Source organism: Schistocerca piceifrons, chromosome 4 (assembly GCF_021461385.2).
Source record: "Schistocerca piceifrons isolate TAMUIC-IGC-003096 chromosome 4, iqSchPice1.1, whole genome shotgun sequence".
Lineage (NCBI taxonomy): Eukaryota > Metazoa > Arthropoda > Insecta > Orthoptera > Acrididae > Schistocerca > Schistocerca piceifrons.
The window spans coordinates 710,033,196-710,058,673 of record NC_060141.1 but is presented as its reverse complement, the minus strand read 5'-3'; the positions used below and the strand labels follow the sequence as shown (position 1 = coordinate 710,058,673).

The 25,478-nt window shown below is 38.4% G+C and overlaps 1 protein-coding gene across 8 annotated transcripts; it reads left to right on the top strand.

The window, feature by feature from the left end:
• The first annotated feature begins 5,241 nt into the window (after nt 1-5,241).
• LOC124794880 (constitutive coactivator of peroxisome proliferator-activated receptor gamma-like) lies at nt 5,242-23,507 on the top strand. Of its 8 annotated transcripts, none has more exons than XM_047258566.1 (2): nt 5,242-5,396; nt 21,536-23,507. In XM_047258566.1, the coding sequence occupies exon 2, from the start codon at nt 21,576-21,578 to the stop codon at nt 23,376-23,378; it is 1,803 nt and encodes a 600-aa protein (XP_047114522.1). In that variant the 5' UTR covers nt 5,242-5,396; nt 21,536-21,575; the 3' UTR covers nt 23,379-23,507. The 8 variants fall into 8 exon arrangements, with proteins under 8 accessions (XP_047114522.1, XP_047114521.1, XP_047114529.1 ...); XM_047258565.1 differs by having other exon boundaries at nt 5,250-5,479; XM_047258573.1 differs by lacking the exon at nt 5,242-5,396 and adding an exon at nt 5,717-5,867.
• Nucleotides 23,508-25,478: the final 1,971 nt, after the last annotated feature.

The window sequence follows — 25,478 nt, the reverse complement described above, 5'->3', positions numbered from 1 at the left end:
GTTGCTGCGTTTGTTCTGGTGTCCAATACGTGTTACTGTCTTCCGCGTTTGCGAAAATTCAGGGGGATTGTAATGCCTTCGTGGGGTCTGACGATTTTTATTACTATTATGATTTCCGGAATTGTTACTGTGAAATCCACCTTCACACTGTGGTTTGCCGTTAAACTTTGTGTTTCTGTACATTCCCTGCGCTTGATTTTTACTAGGCGTGGAGTTGTGTTGGTATGAGTGGGCGTTATCAGCTGTTTCTTGCTGCCCGTAATCTGAGTGTTGGCTGCGCGAGTACGCTGCTTTCCATTGCGATCCGCTCTGCTGTTGCCAACCTTTTTGACTGAAACTATTTCCAAACTTCTGCTTGTACAGTTGATTGCCGTACTGGTTACCAGTCGTGTTATACACGGAATTGACTCGGTTGTGTTGATTATGTCTATTCCTTTTGTGCAGATACCCATTGCCTTTATTTCCGTTTTGCCAATCGTTACTATTTTTGTAACCGTTCCCTGGCTTTTCATAGCCGTTACTCTCGTAGTGTTGTGGCCAAGAATTGTGCGGAGTATTCCGCGGTTTGTTAGCTCTCATGTCCTCATAGATCAGGTCTAGCGAATCTAATATCGACAGAAAGGTATCTGGATCATCATCTGGTATGGCTATCAGCTTTTCACCGATCGACATGGGTAATTTAGACTTGAGAATCATAATTACATCTTTACTATTAATAGGGGTATCCCAAAACCTGATTTTGCCAAGATATTTTTCGAAGTACTTTCTCAGGCTACTATTCCTGGGGTCAAATTGTTCTGCATTATAGACTTCTTTATGAAGGCGTTTCTGAACACCTTCGCTCCAAAATTTGCTGAGGAAACAGTGCTCGAACTCCTCATACGTTCGACACTTATCAACCATTTCGGTTCCCCATATTGCCGATTCGCCACCTATATATCCAGTAACAAATTGGATACGCTGTCTATCAGTCCACGAATTTGGAAAAATGCCAGAGAATCCACGAAAAAAAAAAAACAATTGGGTGGATATTTCGTTTTTCCGGGTTAAAGGTTTGAAAAACTCGATGCTTTATCATGCTTTCTTCCTTCCCATTTGTACTACTGAGTCAGGTTCTTGGTTTCGGTGACTAACTGGAATATGTGGTGGTGAAATGTGTTCATTAGATACAACAGGTATTCGGAATTGCCGAAATAATTCATCTTCTTCCTCTGAGGCTATAGAATTAGGATAAATCGGTCTCTGTATTTGGGAACTACTACTCACTTGTGCCTTCAGATTATTTAGTTGTTCCATTACCTCTTGCTTCCAATTTGGTAATTCTTGCTGTAGGGTACGTCTAATGCTACCGCGTTCAGACATTACGGTATCTCTGGAGCTTCCAGGAGCTGACAAGATACCAAGAGTGGTTGCTTTCACAGTCTCTACTAGGTCTTTGTTAATTTTATTTTCGACAAATTTGTCTTTTCCAGCAATCCAGTTCTCATACTTTTCTCTCAAATCTCTCTCATGACTATCTAGCCTCTCCTTTACTTTCGTTTCAGTTTCCAGAGTCAAGTTTGACATACCCTCGGTTAGTTTTTCTACCTGCGTAGTTACTCTGTCTAATCTGTGATTAACTGTGGATACGGTGGAGTCAAGATTATTGGTTGCGTTTCGGATGTCAGCTGTCTCGCTTTGCATGGTAGCCAAAGTGTCATTCAGTTCGAAAATTATTCCACTTCGCATTTGAGAAACAGCATCCTTAACTTGCTTTGCTACTTCTTTGGCTTCGTTTTCTCTAACAGTTTTTATTTCTTCGCTTACTGTAGAAAGTTTATCTTCAATCGAGGCTAACATTTGTCTATTTTCGTCTTTCAAATCATTTTTAATAGAGTTTACCATTTGGCGATTTCCATCCTGTATCATTTGACTTATTTGACTCAGTAGCTGTTTGAATACATCGTCTGTCACTACCCCTGAATTGCTTTCACCTGTCTCCCTTGTAACCGGTATATGGCTACGAGTAACAGTGGCAGAAACTATAGTGGCATTGTCTAGTTCAGTACCAGTAACATTATGGTGTGAGGTACCAAAGTCCATAAGATTTCCCACTTTCTACAATTGTTTCGATTGGTGTCTCAGCCCTACTAATTACCCTGCGGGACCGTAAGCGACGCGACATTTCACTCGTCTCATTCTGTCCATTTTAATCTAGTGATGACATTTTATAGTCTGCCATAGCTCACTTATTTACAAACAGTGAGTCAATGAAGTTCGTTTGAGCTACGGCCGTCAGCTGTCGACAGAGATGTAATTTATCAGTTGCGAGTCGATTGTCACTGGTACGTCACAAGATCGGAATGTCGGGAGTTGGACGTCACGAGAACAAGAGACTATTCTGGATCGTAAAGAAAGTATGGCTGCACACTGGTCAAAATAAATGAAATGGTCAGCTCCGTGAACAGGCAGCGGACATTTAAAAACAAGTGATATGCAAAACACAACAATGGAATTTAAACAATACTTAAAGAAATTACCAATCTACTGAATGTAATCTACTGAATTCAAAGCAAATTTTTACTGCAACTAGTAAAGATCGTCACAAATTGATTAATGTCGGCTGAAATTAAGGAAGCTTGGCTACGGCTAACGAAATTTTAACTTACGTTGCTGATCACTGCCTTGGGCGTTGCAACTAGATTTTCGCACAAATTCTGTTCAAAAAAAAAAAAAAAAAAAAACTCTTCCGTAATTTTCTCTAAATATCTCGTTTCTTTCGCTCAATGGAAATTTTATTGGATGGTGTTTGATGTCATGTAACAAATAAAAAGGACAAGATTAGCTACAATTCTTTATGAAAATTTCCACATTGTGTATCTTATATAAATTTTTATTCCTTTGAGGGTTTTTTTTGTTTTTTCTCGCGTCCATGTTCGGGCGCCAATTATAACGATATGTTTACGTAATGTGTATACATAAACATACAGTTATAAATGTCCCCGTTCGTAGTCGCTAATTATAACAATACGTTTACTTTTGTGCTGTAACATCTAGCTATAATCAGCGGTGAAAATATATTTGCGAACGCCGACCGTGTGTGGCTGTTTCTAGTTGGATCGTCTGATCAGTCGGAAATTGCATTGCAGAGGAGAGTACATGCCTATTCAAAATATAATTATTTTTGGATAGCTCAACATAAGTTTCCTAAGGGATCGTAGTTTATCATGCATTTACCAGTAGAATATGGCGCGGAGAAAATATTTCGCCGCATGCAACTTCCGTCCGATCTCGACGAAAGAATTCGTGACTGTGAACTCTCTATTTGGCAGAAACATAAAGAAAATTAAATAACTTCATGAAAGAATGAGACATAGAGTCTATAATAAATAAATAGTCCATACACCAGTTCCACTTAACTATGAATTTATGGCAATTAATAGATGAACTTACACTTCAATGAAGGATTTAACATGGATGCCGTTTTGACTGGCACTTCTCGTAATGAAAATAATTCCTTTGACGTTTTCACATACACGTCGCACAATAAATCTACTGCTATGCAGTATTGCACTTTTACTTTACACTAAAATAATATTATTTTTAGCAATAATAATACGGCGGCAAGACATGCGCGTCCGACACAAGTTACAAGAGATAAGAAAAAATGAGTAACTGAGTAACTGTTAATCGAGAATATCTCGTACATCAAAAGAATGTGTAAAAGTGTTATTCTGCCCGTTTTTCGCGCCGCGGTTTTCAAAGTCAGTAACTCACTGCATCTCTGACGGCGCTTCGACAATAAACAAATTACGTCACAGGTCGTTCACCTTTTACAGTCTCGCAACATTATTTGCTAACTGTAGCTGTTGCCGAGCGACTGCTCGATTTGTGAATGATTTAAAATGATAAGGCAATCACATAATGTTACAACGGCTGCCTAAACGCCACTCCTGATTGGCTACTTTCATGTGACTTGTCCAAAGCTGATGGGTGGTATCCTTATCTGCAGTGTTCCCCATTCAATTTAATAAATGAGTTTATTGTTTATAGACATAACATACATACATTCCTTAACAATTATTGATACTTCTACAAATAAACTGAATGACTATGAAACGATGAAATAAAACCATGACAGTTAATCAGTCGAGTTATTGGCCACTGAGACGTACGTTCCAGCTCCACGTATCTTACATTCCGCGTCAAATTCATTGCTCCCTTTCTTGTAAGCCGGATATTTACAGGAAAGGACATCAGAAAATGTGCACTTTCGTTTAGGCATAGCTAAATATTTTACGTAACTCACTCGGTTAAAAATTATGCTCAAAAATCACACGTGCACTACACGAAGCCAAGCCAATACAAAGCCAAGATACAAAACGAAAATTATAAATAATCGATATTTGCATTCACTTATAGGTCGATCAACGATAACATCGACGATCCTGGTGCTACCTACTAACACCCCTTTCGTGCGTGTTTATCACGAAGGTTGTGCCAATAGTTAAAGTATTTAAGAAAAGAGCAATAGGACGGGACGAATTGTAAATTTAACTGTATTACGCTCAACTTTGCGAAAAAGCCGGACGCTGTAAAAATCCGATTGGCCCCTGGACAAAGAGCTAAAAAGGAGGACATGTCCGGATTAATCCGGACGTCTGGTCACCCTAACGAAGACCAACTTAAAAAAGTGGGGGTTTGCATTCGACTCCACCGCATGTGAATGTGGTGAAGAACATACAATGAGCCATCTTCTTGTCTGTAGCCTATGCCCAACGTCATGCACGCCACAGAATGTCATCAATGCCACCAAGGAAGCACACGAAGTAGCTGCATACCGGTCACGCCGCATTTAACTGTAATGCTTATAATACTCATAGTACCATGTTTTGGGACATTTTGTATAACTTTTAAGCTATAGTGTGTGTTTCTTACACGATTAAATAAAAACCACTGCGCCATTTCGCTCGGGTACTCATTCCCGTGTACAGGGTGGAGGTGGCGTTCCATATGATTTCCCTTTGTAATCGTCGACTGATCGCGGATTTTTACTTGGTCCTTATGTAATCCTTTGAAGTCGGCTGGCTTCATGCCGCTTCAGATCACTGCCAATATTCACAAAACTTATTCGGCGAAACATCAAAACAAACAACGTCTGCCATCTTGTCGAACTTTCCGCCAATCAAACTTTCCCAAAAAGACGCCAAACATGAGTCTATGCTTGACGAACACGTCAAACAGCACCGCATACGTCAAACGTTTGGCAAACATAGTACAGTTTGACAAATTGTTTGCTAGTTAATGGGGCCTTCCAACAGCGCAAGAGATTCTCATCGAACATAGGAAGCAGTGCAATACAACGAACGCCCTCCAATGCGAAGAAATAACGGATGCATGCTTACGTTGTTGGAAAAGTAAGCGCATGCGCAAAGTTGAACGGAAAAAGAGGGCTCGTGTGGACGCTTCTAAACGTTGCTGTCTCGGCGATAAGTTTCAGGCGTGTTTGAGAATATTTTTCATACAACGAATAATTTAATTTAACACTCAGACTGCTATTTACTGCATGCATTGAACAATTTTGACATGTCACACTGTTATAATGGCTTCTTCTTTTTTGTGAGATTTGCTTTTCAGACGCTGTTTTCATTTCTCATTTGCACTTTCGCTATATTTTCTTTCTAGAGATTTCTTGTTGGATTTTAGTACAGGCGTAAGGAAATATTGTTTGCCCAGTGCGAGGTTGTCATTGGACAGAAATGTGAAGTGTGTGCGTTTGAAGTTACATTTCAAATGTTAGCAATATTTCTTTATACTTTATTTAACATGGCAATAATTGAACGTGACGTGGCAGTTCAATCATTTTGTACAGTTGGCATCCATTCACAGTAAGAGCGACGAAATTTTACCTCAAAACATTTCATTCTGAAGGTATCTCAATGCGCCGTATTGGATTTCAATGACGTTAGGCCTAAGTCGTAGAATATAAAATCAACCTTGGTACTTTATTGTACTTAACCAATTTAGTTACAATTTAAAAAAAATTGCGCTAGTTGCTGAAAACCACCAATTAAACGTGTCTTCAAGAAGTTCCGCTTTTTTTCAGTCAGAGCATTCAGTCTGGAGAAAGAAAATAATAATAGGAGAGAGATGTTGTCATTAGATACATACTAATGTAGCGCAGACAATGCTTCATATCGGGAATAAATTCCTGATTTGCATCATAATGACACATCTGCAGATTTTCAACAAATCTACCATTTGTCATCCACTGCTGGATAAATACCCACTGGAGTTTTCCATCTCTTCTGCTACCGTGCTTACATTGATCATGTATGTTTTGTAATGTCATCGACCAACCTGCCATTAACTTATCTCTGTCTTTAATTGTCTCTTAAATTCCTATGGGCCTATAGCATATCTCTTCTCTGGTCCCTAATCACCCATTCGCTTGTCCCAATTTCATTTTCAATACAGTCATAATTATGACTCATACTCTAGGCTGTTACAGGAACCTAATTCACGTGATTGTTTTCCTGACCTGTAGTAATTCCCAATAAACATATCTCAACAAGAATTTTTGTCTTGTTAGCTGTGCAGCCTTTAGTATTTGAATGACTTGCTGCCTTACATCAATTGTAGCAATAAAATATAGAATGTAGGCCAGCCCTTTCCTTTTCAGACATGTTGGAAACTTGGTGACTTAGTTTTTAAAATTTTATTTCTTTTACCAAAAACACCATAGGCCATTTTTACTCTTCTGTTTAATTCTTTTGTTGTCTATCCAATTACTTACTTCAGCGGCCCGAAATACAAAAACTTGTCAATTGCTATTATCGGCTTACTGTTAATATATTAAATTTTATATTCATGGGTTTACTATACATTATGTTTGGTTTATTATAATTAACTTTCAGTCATGCTTTCTGAAGAGTTTTTCCAGTTTTGGGCTACCATGCCTTTCTTCAGATAGTGTTGTTTTGGCAATTACATGAAAGTGTACATCAGTAGCATGTCATTTTATTCTGTAGTATGTTCCATTGGATGGCACATTGTCTTGCTTCTGCTCTTACATTTTCTTCAGTATGATGCATAAACTATTGCAGTGCAAACAACGTACAAATTATGAGTAGATCACTGTGGCACACAAAGACCTCACAATATGCTTCGTGTTAGTTTCAGCTTTGTATGTGTGCTTTACATTCAATGTTTCTGTTTGCAATGCATCACGTGGTTTTTGTTGCTGCTGTTTCAAATGAATGTGTTATACAAAATCTCAATACAAGACACAAAACTAATTTTATGTAAACTTTGCCTCCTTGTTTGTGGTTCTGAATGGTATGTGTTCTGTGGTGGTAAGATATGCAGTAAGCTACCATATAACATAAGGCAAGACATGGAGAATACTTACCAGTTCAAGAGAAAATTAAAAACATACCTGATTAGCCATATTTACTACAAATTATATGAATGTCTAGATTCAAGGACTCAAAAGTATTACTTGCATCTTGACAATTAACAGTGTTTGTTATGAAGCTGTAAGCAAGCAATAATTTACTGTTAATAGGGCTTCACATTTATAGATATAAAAATATTTCCCTTCAAATATACCACTGTAATCAAGTATATTAAGCTCCCGACAGCAGATAAACAGCAATTACAGGCGTAGGCCTCCTGTGGAACTGAGAAGATAGCGCCTTTTTTTCAAAGTTGCACCTTTATTACTGATCTACTTGATTAAATTTAGGTGACTTAAGTGTGATATTTTTTAAGTGTTAGAATGATATTTGATTGTTCATGCAGTATACAGATTAATTTTGTATCCTGTCTTTGTCTCATGTTAATGTATACCTTGGCTCTTTCCACACCCCTGAAGTTCTCCTCGGCATGATTTAGGAAACACTGATTGTATTCATAGTATTTTCTAGTGTTGTTTCTCAAATGCTTCCAGAAAAAGTCCAAGTTTCTCACAGATGTGGAAATGATTATGAGACAATGACGAACAACCTATGTGTGAGGAGAGCTTAGAAAATGGAAAGCAGAACATTAAAAGAAGTGACCATGATACAGATTCAGACGTTGCCTGTTCAAGTGATGAATCTTCAAATTTATTTGTTATTAAAGGTTACAGCATGATTGAAAATTGAATGACAAATGGAATCAGTTAGTCTTAGGGGAAGACCAAAAAACAATAACACCATTTCTCGTAACTCAAGCATTTTAGTGCTGGCCACGTTAGTGAAGACTCAAGTGAAATTTTATGTATTTATTATGATCATTAATTAATGGATGACATTGTTGTGTACATTAATATGAATTGATTATGAATATTCATGGACAGTTTGACAGGTCATACAATGCTCAAGATACAGACCATGTGAAGATGAATATCTTTCTGTGTCTTCTACTGTACACAGGAACTTACAGAGGTTCCCAACTCTATTTCAGAGACCTGTGGGATATAGATGGGTGGGATGTACTTGCAGTTACAGTGCCATATGCAAGATTCCTGTATTTACTTTGCTGCATTCGCTTTGATGATAAAATGTTAGAGACAAGAAGAAAAAGACTGACAAGTCAGATGCTGTGTGAGCCTATCACACTATTGCAAGATATCTGAAGTTGTATACTGCTGGGGAATCTATGACAGTTTACGAGAAATTCATTCCGTTTTGAGGACAATGTTTCTCCTGACAGTATCTTCCAATAAAGCCAAAGAAATACAGCATACAGTTTTTTGCTTTGGTAGACTCTAAACGTTTTATCCTATGAACTTTCAAATATGAGCAGGTACACAGCCAGGTAGTCCTTTCAACAAACTAAACAAGCCTTCAGAAGTAGTGGTATATCTTGTTATTCCTGTAGCAGGCACTGGCATAAATGTAATTACTGACAACGGGTGCACCTGTGTGCCTCTCACAAGAGTTATATTGGGAAACAGGTTGGTGTTCATTGAAATATGAAAGAGCAGCCCAGACATTCTACAAAAAAAATTTGCACAATCAGCAGAGAACTGTAGCTTCAAGCCTGTTCAGCTTTACAGAAGATGTGACAAAGGTGTCGTACGTTCAACCAAATCGTGATCTGTTGTATTATCTCCATTCATGCATAATGATGCTCTTAGAAAAATCCAGAAATTACAATGTATTACAACCATACAAAAAGTGAGGTAGAGGCTTGTGATCAGTTATGTAGTAATTACAGTGTTGGCAAAAGAACGATAAGATGGCCATTAGCAGTGTTTCTTCATGTGGCAAACATGCCTGCTCTGAATTATAAATTCTATACAAACTGAGCTCTGGTGATAAAGTTACAAAACATGAATTTCTGGAGAATATCGCTAACAACTTACTAATTGATAATTTTGTCCGAAGGATGAACAGATCTTATACATATCGAAATCCATCGCAAAAAATAAAGCTTTGTCTAGAAGAGAGAGGAGCTGGTGTCAGCACACGAGGATGTGAAGAATGGGACCAGCTACCACTGCCTAACAAAAGAAGGAGGTCCCACCATACTGCAATTGATGTAAGCTTACTGCAGTATGTGTGATTAGTTTCAAATGTTCAGGGTGATTAGAAACGGTCTGAAAAGCTTGTAAGTGTGTTGCAGGGTAGGTTGGCAGAGAAATAATTGTTAAGAAGAAATTCGATATGTTGTGGTGTTTCCAAATTAATTACCATTGAGGTTAGCCAATCAGACTGTTGCACACATACATTCAAGCAGCCTGTCAGAGATGGTGTTTTCAAATGTGTTTTCCATTTGATTTCCTAAATTGAACCAGAGAACAATGCAAAAATTGGATGTGGGATGGTGCTGATGATTAAACCCGAGCCAAAGGCTGAGCAGTCTCTTGCGCTATCATCTGCAATTATAGCGTAGTTTTGAGTCAAGTAGACCCAAATTGAGTGTTTGCATATCAAAATATCATGCGACTACTTGTGCTTTAGTTTGCACAGATACAGAGCTCAGATTGTGTTGTGGGATCCTACTGGCCTATAGTCACTAGATTAAAAGACAGCCCATTTGAACTAATTTAAACTCTAAAACTCAGCAATCAGGTCCATCTAGAAATAAATTTAATGATATAAAAATAACTGTTCACACTAAATGTGTAAGTGATCCAATCATAATCAGAAACCTTGAATGTTGTAGAACACAGATTACTAGAAAACAGTGTACCATTGACTCATCAACTACAGAGACTGTGTGAGATTCCAAAGGTAGATATATAAAAGATGTACTTCAGCTGGTAAATAGCCTAAGTTATAGAACTGGTTTACTTAATAACTCGTGACGTGTTTTTCAGGAAAATATGTTTCTCAGTAACTTGAAGTTGACAGTTTGTTGATCTTTTGTTTAGATCTGAAGATAGTAAACATCTCCAAAACTAGATTAGATTAGTTTTTTGTTCCATAGATCCGTGCTGAGGAGATCCTCGTGGATGTGGAACATGTAAATTTTTTTTTAAAGCTGAAATAACAATACTAATAGTATGAGTATATACAATACATCATTTGTTTCTATTAAAAAAATCGTCAATGGAGTAGAAGGAGTTGGCCACTAGTAAGTCTTTCAGGCTCCTTTTAAACTGATCTTTATTTGTAACAAAATTTTTTATGTTTGCTGGCAAATTATTTAAGATGAGTGTTCCTGAGTAGTGGACCCCTTTTTGAACTAAAGTAAGTGCTTTTAAGTCCTTGTGCATATCATTTTTGTTCCTGGTATTGTATGTATGAACTGAGCTATTGGTTGGAAAAAGGAATATATTGTTTAGGACAAATTTCATTAAGGAGTAAATATACTGAGACCTATTGTCCTAATTTCTGGCTTCAGTAAACTATTGGAAAAAAAGTACAACACATTGTGGATAATTATAACAGTAAGGATACATTAGGGGATTTGCACCATGGCTTCAGAAGAAAATGGAGTACAATGTCAACAACAATGCACTTTATGCATAAGGCTCTATAAAAAAACCCTACAAAGTAAGGAAGTTGCAGGAGTCTTCCTAGATCTTTTCAAAGCTTTTGAAAGGTTTCACCATGGTACACTGTTGTAAATGATACTCTCGATGGAAATCTTATAACTTAACTACAGTTATATTTGACAAATAGACGACAGGCCACTGAAATCATGAATGGCAGTGGTAGCATCATAGACAGGTAAAGGTCCAGAACTAGAATCATAAAATTTGGTATGTCACAGATTTCAATGTAGGAAACATTTCTTTTTTTTAAAGATATGAAAATGATCTTCCAAGTACTCAAAATAGTGAATCATTCATCAAAATGTATGCTGATGATACATCTGGTCTTTGCTGGGTGGAAGATCCAAATAATGTCATTAGAAAATTAAAAAACACAAAATTATTTTAAATGTGGAAAATCTAAGACCTATGCCTTGTAAAACCAACACAGTGTACTTTTGGCTTGATGGATCAAATGAACAAATTGCAAGAAATGAACCTCTGCTAGCCAACACAAGTTCTCTTTGCAAGTTTTTAAGGATATATATATGAGATAGGGAACTTTAGTTGATCATATATGTAATAGTACAACATTTAGTCTGTATGTCTTAAAGAAGCTAGCCCCATATTTAAAGTGGGACACATTAAGAATGATATATTTTGGACTTGCGTATCCTTTTCTGTCTTATGATATTATAGTGTTTGGAGGAACATATCATACCTACAGGAACAGTGTCTATATTACAGGAGAAAACTCTAAGTATAGTGGCTAAAGTCAAGGAGAGACTCTTATGTAGAGATTTAATTTTAAATTTTACCATTATGACTATATGCAATATATACATTGCAAACCATTAGAGGAAAGAAAGATTATTAGCAGAAACATGGAATTTCATGGTCATAATACAAACAATAAATGAGATTTTCCCGTAAACTGTAAAAGACTCAAGACAAATAAAAAATGGCCTATTTATGAAAGGAGTCATGTGCTATAACTCCTTAATCAGCGAGTACAAGAAGTTAGAGGGCCAACGGAGAAATAACACAGCCATCCAGTTGCAAATAATTGTTTAGTATATTGGCATAGGTTTCAACACCTCTAAGGATGTCTTCATCAGAATGAAATTTAAAAGCTGTAAAGTTACATTGTGAGAAGGCAATAGTCAAGGTTTAGAGCAGAGAAGCTGAAGTCAAAAATTAAAAATGTACCAACATTCTTAATTTTTGGTATGAGCTTATCTGCTCTAAATCTTGACTGTTGCCTTCTCGCAATGTAACTTTACGATTTTTAAAATTGCATTCTGATGAAGACATCCTTAGAGATGTTGAAACATAGATCAATGTACTAAACAATTATTTGCAAGCAGTTGGCTGTGTTATTTCTCCATTGAAACTTATATACAGTTGCTGAAAGACTGCCATGTTCAAAACTGTAAATTAGAGGGCAAACATTTTAAGTGCCTAGTAGCTAAGTGTCTATATGACCCAGAACTGAATCATGGCACTCAGTGAAACACTGTGCTTTTACTTTTCTCATGTTAGCTGTACATGCATAACTTAAGAATATGCACATAGTAAATCTGCTGTTGTGCTGTTAATTTGTATGTGAAGTAATTGTATGTAAACTGTGAAATTTGTTTATCATGTTGGATGCAAATGGATAAATAATCCATAATCTAATACTGAATTACAGTAATTATCATTTATATGAATGTAATAGCTGTGTGGAAATTTTTACTTTGCAGTAATCAGCACATCAGTTCATATCTGCATTGTGTGTATATGGCTACGAAGTTTTTCATGACAGATTCCGTGCATAAAATGTGGTCAGTTCACTTGCCGCATCAAATTTGGATAAATTTCTAAGCTTTCAATGATAGCCTCCATCATTGTTGTCAGGGACCAAAAATTGACTGTCATGAACTGGCAAGGTTCTCTCTTTAATACTAACAGGACCGCATCTGATTGAATGGATTACATCATGATGCTGCACACAGGGATGGTGGCCTCTATGTCTACAGATTTTGCATCCGCTTTCTAGTGTTGCTTGCAGCACCATCTTTTGCAACAGGAATTGAACTGTGAGAAGTATTCCTCTATGGTTTTTTCTTCTCAAGTGGATGCTTTCATACGTTGCTAAGCACATAACCGGTGTCTCTGTTCAAGTTGTTTTCACAAAGTCTAATTTCAGCTGCTTGTCTGATCACAAAGTCCCAAGCAAGTATTCTCATTTGTTCAAATAAAATCTTGTGCTTATTTAACAGGCTGTGCTCTGCCACCAGTGATTTATCCACAGACTTTTATTTAAGGTTATGTTGATGCTCGTCACAACAATTGGCAACTGTCCATATAGACTGGCCCATGTAACTCGTGAAACACTCACAAGGAATGTTATAAATCTCCAGCATTCTCAGACTGAGATTGTCTTTAACTGGTCACAACATTTCTTTAATTTTTCTGGGTGGTAGGAAGACTGGTCTGATTCTTGGCTGTTTAGGACTCTACCAATCTTGCTGATTGCTGCACTGCAGAATCGAAGCCATGCTACGTGTAGGTCCTCTTGGGTTGGTTGAATGGCCTAGGTTTTCTCAACAGCGTTGGTCTAATGTCATGGACTGGATATCCGTTCTTTCTGAACACTATATTGAGATGTTTAATCTTGGAACCGAGGTAATCCATGTTCAAAATATTTTTGGCCCTGTGTGCTAAGGTGTTCAGCATAGCTCTCTTCTAAGCTGGATGGTGAAAGCTACACCCATTGAGATACAGATTTGTGTGCATTGATTTTCTTTACACAGAATAGCCAGGTCATCCATCTGATTTCCGTTTGGCCAACACATCTAAGAAAGCTAACTTCATGTCCTCCACCTCCACTGTAAATCTTATGTTGGGATCTATGACATTCAAATGATCAGTGAACTGCTGCAGCACCTCACTGCCATGCGGTCAGATTAGAACTGTATTGTCAGCATATCTGGAGAAACAAGATGGCTGGAAGGGAGCACTGTGCAATGTTCGTTCTTCAAAATCTTCCCTGAAAAAGTTAGCTGAGGCTGGTGCCAATGGCAAAGTAATGGCTGTTCCACCAGCTGTTTCATAATAATTTCCACCATACAAGAAGTAAACAGTCATTAAAGTGTGTCAAAATAATTTCAAAATTTCTGGTGAGGAATGAGCAGCCAACAGTTTTAATGTATCTTCCACTGGTATCTTCATAAACTGGGAGACCACATCAAGGCTGACCATGACTTCATTCAGGCCTACCCTCATCTGTTTTTATAATACCAACAAACATTTGTGAGTTTTTCATATGATCTCTACAGCAAGCGGCTATAGGTGCCAATAGTTTAGTTAAACACTTTGCCAGTTTTCCATTGAGACAAATTACTAGTGCTATCAGCTCTCCTAGATAATGAAGGTCATGGTAGATGTCATATTAAAAACTCACAACTGTTTGTTGATATCATAAAGCAGATGAGGATAGGCCTGAATGAAGTCATGCTTAGCCTTGATGTTGTAAACTGTAGACTTCTTGTATGGTGGAAATCATTATAAAATGATTGCTGGAACAGCCATGGGTTCACTACTGTCACCAGCCATAGATAATTTTTTCATGGGAGATTTTGAAGAACAACCACTGAACAGTGCTTCCTTCCAGCCATCTTGTTTTTTCAGATATGTTGATGATACATTTTTAATCCGGTTGCGTGGTAGTGAGGCGCTGCAGCAGTTCGTTGATTATTGGAGTGATATACATCCCAAAATATGATTTACAGTGAAGTTGGAGAAGGAGGGGAAGTTACATGTTGATTGAATGGAAATCAGAGGGACAACTCGACCAGTCTGTGTACAGAAAACTGACCCATACAGATCTGTATCCCAATGGGTGTAGCTTTCACCATCCAGCTCAGAAGAGAGCTACGCTGAATGCCTAAGTGCACAGAGCCAGAAATGTTTCAGATATGGAGCACTTCAGTTCTGAGATTAAGCATTTGAAGATGTTCAGAAGGATGTGACACCATTCAAACAAGCCAAGAGGACCAACACATAGCGCAGCTTCTGTTATGCAGTGCAACAACTAGCAAGACTGGTAGAGTCCTAAACAGGCTAGAAATTAGATCAATCTTCCGGCCACCTAGAAAAATCAAAGAAATATTGTGACCGGTTAAAAATAATCACAGCTTGAGAATTCCGCAGATTTATAACATTCCTAACGAGCATAGCAAGAGTTACGTCAGCCAGTCTATACAGGTGGTTGTTAATTATTGCCTCAAGCATCAGCATCACCATACATACAGGCATTTGGATAAATCAGTGATGGCAGAGCACATCCTGTAAACTAAGCTCAAGATTTTGTTGAATAGACAAGAATACTTGCTCATGCATTGACCTATTGAGACTCTGTGGTCAGAAAAGCAGTAAAATTAGACTTTGCGAAAACAACTTGAATAGGCACACCAGCTAAGCACTTAGCAATTTATGGAAGCATACACTTGACGAGGAAAAGATACAGAGGAATACCTCTCGCAATTCACCACTTGATGCGATGGATGGTGAATTGCAGTGCTAGCTAGTGCAAGCAAAATCTGTGGATTTAGAGGGCACCAGCTCTGCTTGTACCATCATGATATAATCCAGCCAATCAGATGCCATCCTGTGGTATTAAAAGAGGGAGCCCTGCCATTTCACAGCAGTCAGTTTTAGTCCCTGATGACAATGATGGAAGCTGTCCATCGAAAGTTCAGAATTTTATCCAAATTTGACATGGCAAGTGAACTGATAACTGTTTAGACATTGTGTATTGTTAACTAGTCTGAAATTTAAATCTCATGTTTTATTATTCGTTCGTCCATTATGTCTTGTAAACCCTATCATGAAGGAGACCCCGCCCCAACAGGAGTATGGAAATGGGCAAGGTACATAAAAATAAATTGAAGCAGCTGCTAGAAATTGCACAAATGATGAACATGCTATACACATACAGGTAATTCTTGAAGTTTGGACTTAAGAATATAGATTTGAGTAGTTACTGAATGCTTGTGCAGAAGCACTCATGCCAGAGGCTACAAGAGTAGCAAGTGAAATTATTTTTCTAATGCCTGTAGTCTGGTTGTGCAGTCCAAACCTGCTGTATGCAAATGCTTAGAAATTTCATCAAGCTCCATCCGTATATGTCTATTGTCTGTGAACCTCATAATGTTCCATGACTTCTTGAAAGAATTTTTATCAATCTTTGCATGCTTCCTGGACTGACCCAAACTTCCGTATGGCTCACATTACTTGCTTTGAAGCACCAAGGAGAATGAGACAATGAAGATTGAGCTGAATGTCATCAAAGGTGGTGTATTCAAGAATGTTAACAACATTAGGAATTAAAGTTAGCAAAAATAAATAAATAAATAAAATATATAAAAATAAAAATAGCTATGAACTCAGGCTAATCAGGAACTTATGCTGGTAGTATATACCAGTCGATGTGCTTAAAACGAGTAGTTTCAGTGTGTACCTTTGTTCTTTGCAGTCTTTTCCTTTTACTTATGATTCATGGGTGTAGTAGCTGCCTTCATAATGGTACTTCTTTCCTTAATTAATGAAGTGACTGAATAACATTTGAAAACATGTGCTGATGCTCTTTATCAACTTCTTCTTCTTCTTCTCCTCCTCCTCCTCCTCCCCCTCCTCCTCCTCCTCCTTCCTGAGACATTTCTGCTTATGCAGAGCCTCTTCCAAGCTTCTCTTTCCTACCGTAGTCTATCATTTAGCATCTCCTTCCATTGCCTTCTCTTCAGTTCACATCATCCTTCAAGCCATGGTCTCTTTTACGGGATTGATTTGCAGGCTGTTTTGTATTATTTCATTCATTATCACGTTGTTCCTTCTCATCTTACCAAGGATCCCTTGTAAAAAGCCCAACCCTTCATCCTCATTCTTAGAGGCAAGTACAGTGGGAACTGTTTGTGCCCCAAGACTGTTACAGTAGCTGTCAAGACCCTACAGGAACCCCCAAAAGTGACAGCTAATGCGGCTCTGGTGAAGCTACGATAGGCCCAGCGAGTCAGTAATGGATAACCCCTTTGCTTTCAGTAGTAAAGTGAGTCTCAGATCCATTGTTAACTAAATCTGAAGTTCTTTGGGAGAAATTTTCAACTTTGAAAGAAATTTATGTGAACCAACTTTGTTCTCTTCAGTAGTCATATCTTGCACAATGCACATTTTATTTTGCGCAATTTCCTGTAGGCTGTTATGCACGCCCTATACAATCAACTGACAACAGCTAATTAGCCTTCATCTGATGTGTCTGGCACCATATCTCAACGAGTGAAGAAAATATTGAGGATTTTCTATGCTGTCTGTGACCGCCAGTGAAACTCTGGAAATTCTCAAGGTCTAACCTGCAGGCATACTCCTTGAGGATTACTTCTATGTGTGTAAATGGCCTTAGTAGTTATTGTTATAATGGTTTAGCCATTGATTATGTAATACAAGGAACAGTGCCTTATGGGAACCAGTGTGTGTCCTAGCTATACAGTGATAATCCTTTATAGCTCTGATGTTACTGTAGTCAGTACATTTTTTAAAAAAGTCCTGGAGCCAGAGCAGTGAGCACATAACATTGCAGGTGTACAGTGAATTCTGCACTGGGGAGGCAGAGTATTGTGTGGTGTCACCAGGCTGCTTTCTATATTTTTCCCACAACACTTGCTCTTTCTCACTCCTGGCACCCTGATGTTTGGGCCGAATGGGGACTTCCTATCAAAAATGGTTAAACGTAGGGATTTCTCAATTGTTTGTCATATTAATTACATTTCCTTCGTGTCAGTTAGAATGGCAAAATATTCATGCAAGTGTGTACCAACGCAAGATCAGTTCTAAATGTTCAGTTCACACTCATAAGCAGTTGTGACAGACAAATGTAGCAGAATGATGGCCTCAGCCTCTGTGCTACAACTTGTATTTTGCTTCTGCACATCTCTGCATCACATTCATATTAGCTATAGCATGTAATGCAGACATGAAAGAGCATGTACATGTGTATGTTTCAGCTGCATTTTTCATATTGAACTACATATAATGGAGCAGTTGTACCTCTCTCTTGTTAAATGTAATCTGGTTTTAGTACCATATTTGTAACATATTAATCCTTCTTTTCCAATTCACAGTGTAATAAAATCTTAAGTTAAATGCTGAAATATTAAATGTGTACTTATGTTAGCATTATCTTTCATACACCTTTTCCCAAGGATACTCTTTGATATGTGCTCTTTGTTTGCTTGAATCCTAGGGTGTCATCCATACTTGCAAGATACATAGAAATATTATTGATTCCAGGTCTTTATGCAGAGTAGCTCTCTCGATCACACATCTTGGTTACTTGATGCAACTGGTAATTCTTGTGGATACTTGTATCAGATTTTGTATGTTAGGTGCAAATGAGAGACAGTGTCTACCTCCACCCCCATAGATTGACTTCATATATATTTATTTATCTATTTACTTATACATTCATCCTTAGGTTACTGTCAGAAGGATATTGGATATGCCAATATCCATTTACAACTACAGTTACAGGTTAAATTAAAATTTGAGCACATATTTTATTTTACAGTACTCTTACATAAAAATATATGCACGAGGTGCATTCAAGTTCTAAGGCCTCCGATTTTTTTTCCAATTAACTACTCACCCGAAATCTATTAAACTGGCATTACTTCTCGACATAATCGCCCTGCAGACGTACACATTTGTCACAACGCTGACGCCATGATTCCATGGCATCGGCGAAGGCTTCTTTAGGAGTCTGTTTTGACCACTGGAAAATCGCTGAGGCAATAGCAGTACGGCTGGTGAATGTGCGGCCACGGAGAGTGTCTTTCATTGTTGGAAAAAGCCAAAAGTCACTAGGAGCCAGGTCAGGTGAGTAGGGAGCATGAGGAATCACTTCAAAGTTGTTATCACGAAGAAACTGTTGCGTAACGTTAGCTCGATGTGCGGGTGCGCTGTCTTGGTGAAACAGCACACGCGCAGCCCTTCCCGGACGTTTTTGTTGCAGTGCAGGAAGGAATTTGTTCTTCAAAACATTTTTGTAGGATGCACCTGTTACCGTAGTGCCCTTTGGAATGCAATGGGTAAGGATTACGCCCTCGCTGTCCCAGAACATGGACACCATCATTTTTTCAGCACTGGCGGTTACCCGAAATTTTTTTGGTGGCGGTGAATCTGTGTGCTTCCATTGAGCTGACTGGCGCTTTGTTTCTGGATTGAAAAATGGCATCCACGTCTCATCCATTGTCACAACCGACGAAAAGAAAGTCCTATTCATGCTGTCGTTGCGCGTCAACATTGCTTGGCAACATGCCACACGGGCAGCCATGTGGTCATCCGTCAGCATTCGTGGCACCCGCCTGGATGACACTTTTCGCATTTTCAGGTCGTCATGCAGGATTGTGTGCACAGAACCCACAGAAATACCAACTCTGGGGGGGCGATCTGTTCAACAATCATTCGGCGATCCCCCAAAACAATTTTCTCCACTTTCTCGATCATGTCGTCAGACCGGCTTGTGCGAGCCCGAGGTTGTTTCGGTTTGTTGTCACACGATGTTCTGCCTTCATTAGACTGTCGCACCCACGAACGCACTTTCAACACATCCATAACTCCATCACCACATGTCTCCTTCAACTGTCGATGAATTTCAATTGGTTTCACATCAAGCAAATTCAGAAAACTAATGATTGCGCGCTGTTCAAGTAAGGAAAACGTCGCCATTTTAAGTATTTAAAACAGTTCTCATTCTCGCCGCTGGCGGTAAAATTCCATCTGCTGTACGGTGCTGCCATCTCTGGGACGTATTGACAATGAATGTGGCCTTATTTTAAAACAATGTGCATGTTTCTTTCTCTTTCCAGTCCGGAGAAAAAAAATCGGAGGCCTTAGAACTTGAATGCACCTCGTATAATAATTAATGAAATATCAATGAAAACTTTAATACTAATTTAATTTACTAGATATAGGCATCCAATTTCATTTCCTACTTTAATGGTTTTGAGTGTTGATGAAATGTGAGGCAAATTTCATTTCTCAGGTTACTGTCTCAGTATTACAATTTCTTTCTAGTTCTTTTGAACTAGTCTTGTAATATTTTTTAACACTGTACAAACATGTTGTTTCATTTTGTTTTGAAGTTTGGCAATGTTTTTGTATTTTTTAGACTACAGTACCTGGTAGTGCTGACCGGTGTGGCTGAGCGGTTCCAGGCGCTTCAGTCTTGAACCGCGCGACCATTCCGGTTGCAGGTTCGAATCCTGCCTCGGGCATGAATGTGTGTGATGTCCTTAGGTTAGTTAGATTTAAGTAGTTTAAAGTTCTATGGGACTGATGACCTCAGAAGTTAAGTCCCATAGTGTTCAGAGCCATTTGAACCATTTGTACCTGGTAGTCTGTTGTATTATAAGCACACAGCTTTAGTCCGCTCTTCATCAGCCAGTTGTAGGAGGGTGTTGCAGATGTGATAATCATCTTTAACTCTTGTGCTGTAATCATGTAATTTGTTGTTTAGCATTGGTGTTTATTTTCACTGGATATACATGATGGTTTCAAATACATACATAGAGGAGACAGTTAAAATTTCAAATTCTTTGAATATGCTTTTACAGGACTCTCTTGGTGATAGTATACTCTCTCTCTGGCAGTCTGTTCATATGCACTTTCCCTGCCACTCCTCATATTATTCTACTACAATAAATGTGGATGAATTAGCCCATAGTAAATCTTTACAGTGTATATACATCAACTGAGTGGCTATTTTCTTAATTAAAAATACACTGCTGCTTTTTTCTGAGCAGCTTTTTCTATATGATCTTCCCAAGTCATAAATCTCTGTTGTCAATCCCCAGGATACTTTTTCAGCTCCCATAAAAATACTTGCCATATTTGGAATCTTATACAAAAGTGTATATGGCTATATTGGGAGTAATAAATTCCTTTTTTTTTCACCGCATTTTGTTTGATGTAGTGCTTGATATTGAAATTAGTGCAGATTGGATAATTGTGTATTGTTTCAAAGTGAGACATCGCATGGCAACATTTGCATAACTCTCTATCCAAGTTGACACTGAAGTAAATTATTCAGTGTACACACAAACAAATGATGATTTTTCATTTCCAGGTTGTCACTGAATGTATATTTTATCCTCAGCCAGTTTAATTAAAAGCAGGTCAATGAATGTATGATTATTATGGGTGGAATATATGTTCCATGCCTTTGCTATGATTGATGCCATAGATGTTATATATGTAAAATATTAAAATTTCACACATCAGGTTTGCCATGAGCATTTCATTAATTATTTAAAATTGAGATGAACTATGATTTTTAGTGTTAAGTTCAACTTTATTGAGCATGCAAAGTAACGGCATCTGCAGAATTAATGCTTTAGGAAGTTAATGAATCCTAATCGATCATTCCATGTCTCATCCTTTCTTTCTTCATTTGCACTAGTCAGTTGTCATTTTGTAACAAGGAATGTTTTATTATGTAAGTCAAGTTAAGCACTGATTTGTACTAATATAATTTTTAATTTCTTACAGGTTAAAATCCAAGTACCCATAAACAAAGCATGGTAACACCATGGGTGTAAAAGGACTGCAAACTTATTGCACTGATAATTGTTCGGATGTGTGTGAGCGTGTAAATATTGAACATCTGTCACAGCAGTACCAAAACACCACTGGCAGAAGTCCTACAATAGTTGTAGATGGTCCATCCTGTCTTCGTAGGATATATGGTAACAACAGCTGGGTTTGTGGAGGGCAGTTCAAACAGTTTGTGGAAAATTGCTGTGGCTTTGTTGATAGATTCCAGAATGTCGGAATAAAGTTGGTGTTCTTTTTTGATGGTCCAACTGTAAATGAGAAGAGGGAGACATGGATTCAAAGAAGGAAAAGAAGCATTAGGGATATTGAGAGAATATTTGATTCTTTATCACAAAGACATTTTTGGGAAGAAAGGTTTCCTTATCAGCAGCCTGCTGGACTTAATCATTTTGCAAGATGTATTTTTAAACATTTATGTCACTGTGAGGTCCACACCTCAGTGCAAGAGTGTGATTTTGAAATTGCAGAGTTTGCAAGAAATAATTCTTGTTTTGCAGTCATGGGCCAAGACAGCGATTTTATCATTTACAATTCAGCACCGTATTATTTCTCTGCTGAGAACTTAGATTTAGTGACATTAGAAACAGTTAATTTTAACACGAAAGCACTTGCGGACTGTTTGAAATTAAGTGTACTGCATCTGCCTCTTTTTGCCTCTCTGATGGGAAATGACATTATACCTGCAGAAAAACTGAAAAACTTTCACACCACATATTGTCAAAGAAAAACTGGAAATAAATTTGAAGATATTGCCCTTGGTGTAGCTGATTACATAAGAAATTTCCCTCCGGTGGGCAGTGGTTTGCATGACTACGTTGAAGAAATATGCAGGGTTGTGTTTAATGATATTTCTATGTGTGACAGCCTTCATCAGAGCATTTTGAGTTATATACCAGGTGAAAATGAGAGAGAGAGTATTGCTCAAAGAAGTAATGCTCAAACAAGCTGGGAACAAATAATACTTGAAGCAACATCAAAACACAAAAGAAATGACATTCCATCAAGTATATATGCAACAGTTATGCAAATGCCATATGAAGCTAGTACATACATGGAAGACTTCAGGAAAATGGATATTCCTAGTTCAGGAATTATAACTCGAAGGATTAGACAGAGACTTTACTCTGTTATATTGTCTGAGTGCCCTCAGGCAGATTCAATGGAAGAATGGTGTGTGACAGGAAGAGAAAGTTTAGAGAGGCCATATGCAGTACCTATTCTGAAACCTTTGCCAGGCAGGATAAAGCACTCAGGTTTACTCACATTATGGGATCATCGGAAGAAAGATGAACCAGTTATGAATGAAAGATGGACTTTGCTGTCATGGATAATATCACCAAAACTTCCAGCACTAAGACTGAGACATCTTCAAACCCATCTTGTTGCCCCAGCGGCAGCATTATTTTACATGATTCATGAAGTTCATCCAGTCTTTCTCACTCCTGAAGAACTGGACCTGTTTATAGTGGTTTCAGTAATTATGGAGCAGTGTGACACGTCTTGGCTTTCTAAGATTGTAGTAAGATGGCCAGATGCCAGAGCCATTAGACTCACAACATTGTATCTTAGATTACTGGTACATGTGTTTGATGTAAATGGAGCGTGTGGCTTTCCAATCCCACCTCAAGATGGTTTACCGTCTAATTATTTTGATGGTAAGTTATTCCAACACTTGTACTATAACATGAAGAGGGGTCATTCCCCACGGCATGAACTACGAAGCTCTTATCAAGTTCAACAGTTTTGGAATGTGAGAAACCTAATTGTGGGTGAATGATTTTTCTTATCATAATGTATTATGGTTCTTGTTCAATCAGGTTGTCACTTCTAGCCGTGTGATGACTTTTTATGTAAAAGATATTGACATAGTCCTACTCAGCAAACATGTATATTAGGTTATTCACATTTTATATGATATTGTTGTTGAAATAAACATAGTTTTGATAGATAAAAAAACACCTTGAATTGACTTTGTGTGGTAGATAAGTCTGTTTCTTTTCTTTTTTTCATTTAGTAATGTAAAGGGTGTTCTTTCATATATTTATTTTTTAAACTTAAAGTACTTGTGGAAGGCATAGAGGCTGTTATAACTGTGGTTGACCAGCGAGCGGTGCGCAGAGAATGGAGATGCAAAGCTGCCAGGCAGGGGAGCTGCTGGTTGTATCGCTAACTACGATCAGACAGGATAGATGAACAAGTAGGGGACGACAGACACTACGACCGACCAGGACACAACACAAGGAAAGCAAGCAAAAACTAGGTTGATAAACATGGCGAGACAACAACAACAATGCAGGAATGCTCCAAAGAATGACAGTAGGTATCTCAACCCACGGAACTGGAACGCAGTACGGTTGTGATGCAGACGCGAACTACGGCAAGTACCAGACTGCCGGAGTAGCACCGCCCAGCCGCCTGTGTACCTGACTGCGGGAAACGCGATTGGCCACGGACTTCACATGGTACGGAGAGTGGCGCACTCACACGTTGAGGCTCACAGCGCAGGTATGTGCCAGAAAACAGAGACCCCTAGTGAGTATTCAGGTCCATACTCTCTGGCATGCATTCAGCTTCCACACCTTCCGACACCAGACAGGCAGTGGACAAAGATGTGGAAACACAAAAAAATGCAACACATTACTGTACCTGATACGGAGTACGAAACTGTTGGCATTCGAATAGCTTTCAAACATCTTGGACTAGATAAACATAGGTTCTGTGTGGTTTTCAAGGAAACTTATGCCATTCTTCCTGCAAAATAGTGGGAAGTTCAGGTAACGTTGATGGAGGTGGATAGTGATCATGTATCCTTCTCTCCAAAGACTACAGAGGCTCAATAATCTTGAGATCTGGTGGCTGTCATGGCCATGGGAGACGTGACAATTTATCCTCATGATAACAAAACCAGTCCTGGATGATCGAGCTGTGTGAACAGGAGCCTTGTTGTCTTGGATCACAGCGTCACCATTGGGGAACAAACATTGTTCCGTGGGATGGACTGGATCAGTCAAAGTGGTCTCAAAGTCCTTGGCAGTAATGTGATCGTGCAGAGTATCCACGTAGCTCATAGAATACCATGGTATGATTTCTTCCATTACTCCATAGTTCAGATTTTATGGCTTCAGCAGCATGTCTTCCTGTTATGGGCATTTGCACCACTTGTGAGTGGTTTTGCAATTCCAGCTCACCCTGCAGTTCCCTGCTTATGGAGCTCCTTTCGTATTTCTTTGGTGCTGACAGTGTTCATGGATGAATCATTCAATTTTGCAGCTGGTGTCCCCTCTTTTTTTTTCCCACAATCCTCTTCAGTGACTGTCTGTCATGATCACACAACACACACTTAGCAGATGATGTTTTCCGCTTTGCCTGTATGCAGTATAAATCTTCAATATGGTGCCTCTTGAAACCCAAAACACTTTGGCTACCTTGGCTACAGGGGCACTCACCATTTGAGCAGCAATAATTTGGTTATATTTGAATTCGCTTAGCTCTGACATAATGCACTGATAACTACACAGAACACTGTTCTGATCACAACTGACACTTACAATGTGTTGAGGTCATTGCACAGGTGCCGTTTGTGATCTGGTACAACAGTATAATGTGCAGGCTTGGCTAGTGTATGCATTTCTTACAATGTTTCCATATTTTTGTCCAACATTGTAGTTGAATAGTGGCCTCTGTATCAAGAGCTACCATTTTTCAGCTAAATGAGCATTATTAAAACAATGTGTTTCATTCTTCTGTGTACAATGAGGTGATAGAATGGTAGTAACTTACTGTGACTGACAGGCCATATATATACTGAAGGGCAAGTTCCAATCTCTGGAGTTCTGACAAGTTGGTGTTAGTGGGAAGTATCCAAATAACCCGGACG